The following is a 7291-nucleotide window of genomic DNA, read 5'->3' as shown; positions in this document are numbered from 1 at the left end:
AATCTAAGGCTCGTGCAGCCTCATATGGCTCCTCCTCATCCTCAATCTGAACATCAACACTATTGGATGCCCTGCATATGTTGTCCATATTATATGACACAGGCACATCAAGATAAGCACCATTATCGATTTGTGGAGATCCTGCATCGGATGGAAGCAAGAAATACCACATTAAAAAGTCTAATGAAACAAAATAACGATGGATATGAACAACGTGTCAAAGCCACTTACTAGGATGATCCTGAACTGGATCCTGGGTCAATGGGATCTCTTGGGGGTGTACCACCGGATTAGAAGCCCCACAAACGCCAGGAAGAGGACGAGAAATCCCATACTCGTGCGGCCCCGATTGAGCATCGGGCACAACAACCACTTCTTACGGAAGCTCTACCAAAGGAGCTTCAATATGAGATGCATTGGGAATTTGTGGAGTCAACCCGACTGGAGCATCACGATGAGTAACAGATAACGGCTGAACAACCACATCCAAACATGGTAGAAGCATGGTCTTCACGATTCTTACATATCTCACCCAATCATCTTCTGAGGCAATGGAGATCAACCGTCGGACAACTGTTCCATATGTAATATGGGACAACAAACCCTGAATTGATATTCTAGGGTCGTTTATGTCACAACTAATCTCCTCACAAGCTCGAGCGAAAATCTTATCAAAAGATGGTCTTTCATCGAACAACATGGTCACGATCTTCATACCATCAAAAGTAACATTCCCATACGCATCTATCCCCACGCTTCCTCCATGGTATAGTGTCACTAGGGTGTCCATCTATTGCAAAAATGGATTACTAACTTAATAATGGCTACGTACTTAAGCCTAAAAACTTACTAAATAATAAATAAATAGTAACTACTTATTAACTAATAACTATATAGTAAATATTAAATGACCACATCAAACGAAATTACATAATATATGAATAATGTACGAAAACAATGTATACCTGAGATCGCGTACGATTCCAGCTAATGATGGAGAAGATCAAGTCGGAAGAACACTTATGTGCAAAAAATACTATTGTCAATAAAAAATTTGGCAGCACCTCCCCTGTAAAGTGATGTTTCAAAAACCTACAAATAAACGACAACACGATGGTTGCCAACACAGAAAACTGCACGATATCTACATGATAAACAATATGTTGAACATGTAATATTAATGTGCTAAACAAAATGCTAACTATATAATCACTAACAATTTACTAAACACTAACAATATGTTAAACAAGAAAATAGCTAACTATTTACTAAACACTAACAAGAAAAATATCTAACTATTTACTAAACACTAAACAAGTGAATATCTAACTAATTACTAAACACTAACAATAGCTAACAATTTACTAACTAAGTAACTAACAACAATAAAAAAATTACCTGGCGGACGGAGGATGTTCTAGCGGACGCGCGGCGGCCGGAGCGCGGTGGCCGGGGCGGGCGTGCGCGGTGGCCGGAGCGCAGTGGTAGGAGCGGGCACGCGCGGCGGCCAGGAAGGGCGAGCGCGGTCGCCTGAGCGGGCGCGCGCGGCGTTCGGGGCGGGCGAGCGTGGCGGTCGGGGCGCGCGAGCGCGGTGGCCGGAGCGGAGCGGGCGCGCGCGTTGGCCGGGGCGGGCGGCGGGGGAGCTTGCGGCGGCGGCGGCGGGGCGTCTTGCGCGTGCAGCCTAGAAACAGAGAAGAAACGCAGAGAAGAACGTGGCTCGCGGTTAAATTCCTAGCTCAGCGCCAAGATCTGTGACGCCGAGCTAGGTGCCACGCGGACGTCCACGTCATCGCTGACAGCCTTGGCCACGTCATCGCTCGGCAGCATAGCCTATGGCGCCGAGATGTGTTAGCTCGGCGTTATAGGCTATGGCGCCGAGCTAAGGGTCCAAAATTGAGATTAAAATTTTTTTAGTCTAAACGTGATTTTAAACATGATAAAGGGCTAAAATACAAAAAAATTCGGGATCTGGTGAAGGAGTCTCTCCTCTTTTCTGCGCATTTGCATTTTCTGTTATGACACGGACGGATCGGTTGGAAAAATAATGATTTTCCATCTAATTTTCTTTGACATTTCTATGCTTGCTTTCTATATGCCTAGTTGGAAATGCTACGGAAAAAGGTCAGTGCACTGTGATATGTTGCTAGGCAAAAAAAAAATTGCGCAATCAATTTAGTCCCGTACAATCGCGATACAATCAAATTGCTAAAATTCAAATTTTTTTAAAAAAACTATAGACACGCTTCATTATTTGTTGTATCAATATATTAAATTTTAATTTTAATGAACCATCTATTAAGAGATATAATAAGACGAATTGAACATAAAAATTGATATATTGATAGGATAAATAATAAAGTGAATCTGTGTTTTTAAAGAAAAATTTTGTACCTTTTTGGTAGCTTGACTACAAGACGATTGAATGAAAACCATAGCAGTTTTACGAAAACTTAATTATGTAGCAGTTTTTTTCCCCTTGTTGCTATCCTCCACGTAGGAAAAAGTTGGTGGGAAACAGGTGAAGTTATTCGTTCTATATTCTACTCCAAAATGTTCTGGTGCGGACTGAGACGCTCCTGCCACCTGTATGTTTGTCCTCACGGCCATCGACTTCTTGTCGAGGACTGCGATTTTTGCCTTATATAATCTAGGTGAGCAGAGAGTGTTAATTGGCTCTTACTATTAAAAAAAGGTAAACAGAAATTACTTCACCTGTTTGTTAGTACATATTATTTTTTTTTCATTTTCCAGGGTTGCGCGCCCTCTTGGTTGTCCCGAGGCTATTGGTCTCCGAGAAACAAACAAGATGAGCGCATGTTCTAGAATCTGGAATCAACAACCTTCCACATCACGAGGGGACAGTTATTTTGCGTCCAAAGTACAAACACAACTGTTTAACCCCGCTGCCTCGACTTTCCCAGAAGACACTGCACGAGTTTCCCAAACAATGCACAAACGATTACCAGTTCCATCCCATAAGTACTTTTCCACAGTGCAGTTGTCTCCGTTTAACTAGTTTGTTCAGAGATGCACGCGTTGCACGACGAAATGTTCATGAAAAAAAAGTTTCGGTTGATGTGATGACCAGGTATTGGAATAAAGAATACTCCGGAAACCTTCAATAATCCGGTGACAGCTTTTAAAATGCTGTGGATAGTAATGAGGGTTGCGGAGGGATGCAGCGTTACACGTTGGATCCAACGCAGGGGGCAGGAAGAAACTGTATAACGGAAGCAAAAGAAAATTTCCTTCGTATTTTTAGCACCCCCCCCCCCCCCCCCCCCCTTTTCTTTTTTCTTTTTACAAATAAGACATTAGGTTTGGGCAGGGCAGCTTATTCAGGGCAATATGTATATGATGCACTTGAGTGCTTGTACTATACGTTAGCGACCATGAATCTTAAAAAAAAAAACAAGCTGACACTGGATACTTGTACAGGTCAACTGAGACATCGAGCGTATCTTTAGGGCCTTATACTGAACAGATGTTACATAATGGTGCTACGATGGTGAACACATGCTAAACACAATAGTCTTCACTCACGCCAAAGCAGATGCAACGCATGTCTGGAACAGTACTCTAATGAGGAGGAACAGGTCTCGTAAAAAAAGAAAGTGGTTTCGGCAAATCCTCAGGCCGTCATGTGGGCCTCTCATCCACCCCTGGTACTTCTGTTTGGGCCCCGGCCCAACGTTGCCCCTTGAAAGGGTTTCCTTTTACTCTTGCATGCCTCAGCCGGGCCCAGCTAAGATCACCTTTGTCCAATCACTCAGCGCCGCCTGAGCCACCTTATCATGTCTGCATGTACCCGTACTCGCAAAGGATTCTTGATCTCTTGTCATGTCTGCTATCAATTATGGACCGTGCCTGCTTGCCGCCATGGCGATCACATGACTGAAGTAAAAGGCTGCCTTTCTATTACCCTCAAGGCCGCTAAACTGTTGTTCTGGGGCCCTGGGCACCTGCAAAACCAGGGCGCGTGTTCAGCGTAGTAGCCGGAGGCGATCAAACCATGAGCACCAGCCTACCAGGGCCGCCAGGCAATAGGCATACGCCGCCGCCTCTTGTCTCAGATCCACTGAGAACGTAGTGGTAGTTCCTTGGCACGCATGACACATTGGCACCCACCAGCCACCATGGCAGGGTGACAAACTGACAATAAAGCGGCGCACGTGCTGCACCACCAGCAACGGCAAGTGACATGCAGGAGGCATGTACACCCATGCATGCATGTACTACGTACGTATGGCGTGCGTGATCCACGCCGCAGCTACCGTCGCGCACTCGCGCTAGCGAACAACGCCGCCTCACGGGGCCCTCGCGCCGGCACGACATGTCAGGCACGGCCATCCCCCGTCCAGGCTGCGCCCCCCCGCGCCTCTGTCATTGCGTTATCAGGGCCAGTCTATGATTCGGCGCTCGGCGCGCAGCTGGCAGATATCTATCTCCATCTCCTGTCTGCATGATGCGTTATGCGTGCCCCAGTCACACGCTGTCCCAGGGTCCAGAAAAGCCTGCGCCTTGGCCCCCGCACGCTTTTCGATCGTGATGGAATCATGAGGGCGGTCGAAAATCCGGCGCAGGAACGGCCGTTTTTGCGATCCCCGCACGTCGTCTCCTTCGTCATTCGTGAACGCCAAGAACGAACCTCAAATCCATGCTTATCAATCATACTACGTACTCCTGCGAATCGAATCGAAGCAAGTGTACACCAGGAAAGTAACCCAATCCACTGATCTATGCAAATGGCGCGGCGCGCGCGGGCAGGCTGCACGATCAGTTCACTCGGCGGCAGTTGAGCCGGACCTCGGCGGCGGCCGCGCTCGCCGCGGGCGGGCCCAGGTTCCCCATCCTCACCATGGCGGCGGCGAAGTCGGCCGCGAAGGCCGTCCCGTTGGCGGCGTACGCGCGCACGAGCGCGTCCGTGGTGTTGCCCCCGTCTCCGCCGCTGCCGTACAGCGCCTGGTCCGAGCGAAGCAGCACGCGGCGCGCGACCAGGTCCCGGAAGTAGCCGTTGTCGAAGGCGTCGGGCGCCTGCGGCTCCAGCGGCGCCAGGTTGGCGTCGCCGCCCGTGTAGGGGCAGACGGCGCCCCGGAGGCCCGCCGCGAAGCTGGCGTCGGTGGTGGCGGTGTCGTTGTAGATGTGGGCGCGGAACACCGCGCAGCGGGCGCGCCCCACCGTGTGCGCGCCCGACAGCGCCGTCAGGTCCCGCGCGTCCAGGCCCTTGGCGCCGAACGCGGACAGCAGCGCCGGCAGCGACGCGTCCGGAGGCGGCAGGTTGGCGTTCGCCGCGCCCGCGCTCGCGTCCCGCGCGTCCCGCCGCCCCAGCGGCACCGCCCACCGCGGCCCGCCCAGCTGCACCTCGGCACACGGTCGGTCAGGCGGCGCATGCAGCTGTTTGTTTGTTTGTTTGTTTGTTTGGAAACGGAGCCGGAGAGAGGACGAGCAGGAACGCTGACCAGGTTGACGGCGTCGCGCGCTGCGAGGGCGAGGATGTCGGCGCAGGAGACGGTGGCCTTGCAGGACGCCTCCACCTGGGCCTTGATGGCGTCGATGACCTCGTACCCGCGCAGCGAGTTGGCGTTGGGCCCCGCGTTCTTCTCCCCGGTGAAGTTACCGGGCACGTCGTCCAGCAAGACGGAGGCGTCGCAGCCCTGCGATCCATATCCATCCACACGCACGGACACACGTCAGGAGAGGACCAGCACAAACCGACCGACCGACCGACAGGCGTGAAGCGAAGTGAGTGACCGCTCCACTCCCTCGCGCCCGTCGTCTTACATTGACGAAGCAGTCGTGGAAGAAGAGGCGGAGGAGGGACGCCCCCATGCGCGGCTCCGCCCGGACGGCGCGCGCCACGCCGCGGCGCACGATGGGCTGCAGCCCCGGGCACGTCGCGTCGTAGAACCCCGGCGACAGCGACGGCGACGGCTGCGCGCCGGCCGCGAGCGCGAGCGCCGCGACAACGGCCGCTGTGAGCCAGAGCGCTTGGAAGGGCAGCAAGGGCGAACATCCCATCGTCGCCCGCGCACCCATGGAGTGCGAGTGGAAGCGAAAGCGACAGCGTTAAATGAAGCGCTCACTCGCACGGGGACGGGGCGGTATATATGGTGGGCTGGGCCGCTGGGTCCTGGGTGGGCGCCCCGCCGCCGACGCCTGCCTGCAGCTCTGGCCTGCAGAGCGGGATGCAATTGCGTCACGGTGCCTGCATCTGCATGCGTCCTGGTCCTGCCGGCTGGCTGCATCTGCATGCGCCGCTCGTTATCCGCCGGTAGGGGGCAAGGGACGAGAGATGGGTTTGTTCGGCCAGTGTGTCGTGTCCTGACCCCGGCCAGCGTCCAGGCCTTGCTGACCGGCCAATCCGGCGGGCGCTGCGTGGCCGTGGACGGTAGCGTCCTCCAGGCTCCAGGTAGGTCACCGAGCGCGCACGGCGGTGCGGTGCCTATAGAGCGGGCTACAGGTGGTCGTGGAGTGGAGGCACGCACGACCAGTACTCAGTCTGCTGCCCTGCGCCGCGCGTCCGCGCCAATGGCAGGTCCCATGTCGCCCGTCGCCGGGCAGTTGGCACCAACCAAGAGCAAGTCGAGCATCAACCAGACATCACCATCACGCTGTCACGCACGCCGTGCAACGGTGCAATGCATGTCGCTGACGCTAGCAGTACCCAGTACGTGCAGCAGTGCTATCCAGCGGCGGGCATGTGCCATGTGCGGCCTAAGGGCACGCACAAGCACAGTCGTCCACGCACCAGAACTGTCTTCGTGGGTGGATGTGGATCGCAGGATCGGTTTGCCTCTTTTTTTTTCTCTCTCTCTCTCCACGGTCACGGCCGTTCATGTGCAGTGAGGTGTTGAATTCAGAAATCTCCGACCAACGGACACCTCGGTCCGTCCGTGTACATGTATGGATATCTTCTTCTGTACGTGTTGTGTGCGTGGGACAGTCTTCGTGTTCGTGGGTGGATGTGGATCGGATTACCTCTTTTTTCTCTCTCGTGTCCACGGTCACGGCCGTTCATGAGCAGTGAGGTGTTCAATTCAGAAATCTCCGACCAACTGACACCTCGGTCCGTCCGTGTACATGTATGGATATCTTCTTCTGTACGTGTTGTGTGCGTGGGACAGTGGGAACGGGGAGGCGTGGCATGTCACGTGCAATTAGTCTAACCAGCTATTCATATATATTCTCTCATTTCTAATTTATAATCCGTTTGAATTTTTTACATAATTTTTATCCGTTCGTCTTATTAAAAATCATAATTATTATTAACTTTTGATTTGGTATCATTTAG

The 7291-nt window shown here is 52.6% G+C and overlaps 1 protein-coding gene across 1 annotated transcript; it reads right to left on the bottom strand.

The window, feature by feature from the left end:
* Window positions 1-4646: 4646 nt before the first annotated feature.
* On the bottom strand, window positions 4647-6116 carry LOC100285274 (peroxidase 68). Its single transcript, NM_001158167.2, has 3 exons — window positions 5782-6116; window positions 5460-5654; window positions 4647-5355 (listed from the first exon to the last, which is right to left on the bottom strand). The coding sequence occupies exons 1-3, from the start codon at window positions 6034-6036 to the stop codon at window positions 4777-4779; spliced, it is 1029 nt and encodes a 342-aa protein (NP_001151639.2). The 5' UTR covers window positions 6037-6116; the 3' UTR covers window positions 4647-4776.
* Window positions 6117-7291: the final 1175 nt, after the last annotated feature.

Source organism: Zea mays, chromosome 8 (genome assembly GCF_902167145.1).
Source record: "Zea mays cultivar B73 chromosome 8, Zm-B73-REFERENCE-NAM-5.0, whole genome shotgun sequence".
Classification (NCBI taxonomy): domain Eukaryota; kingdom Viridiplantae; phylum Streptophyta; class Magnoliopsida; order Poales; family Poaceae; genus Zea; species Zea mays.
Note: the sequence above shows the minus strand (reverse complement) of the source record. Positions and strands in the feature narration are given on the sequence as shown.

Coding starts and splice junctions, on each gene's coding strand:
- LOC100285274 (NM_001158167.2), bottom strand. CDS start 6,036: ATGGGTGCGCGGGCGACGATGGGATGTTCGCCCTTGCTGCCCTTCCAA. Junction 5,655..5,781: donor TCCACGACTGCTTCGTCAAT/GTAAGACGACGG, acceptor TATGGATCGCAG/GGCTGCGACGCCTCCGTCTT. Junction 5,356..5,459: donor CGCGCGACGCCGTCAACCTG/GTCAGCGTTCCT, acceptor GCCGAGGTGCAG/CTGGGCGGGCCGCGGTGGGC.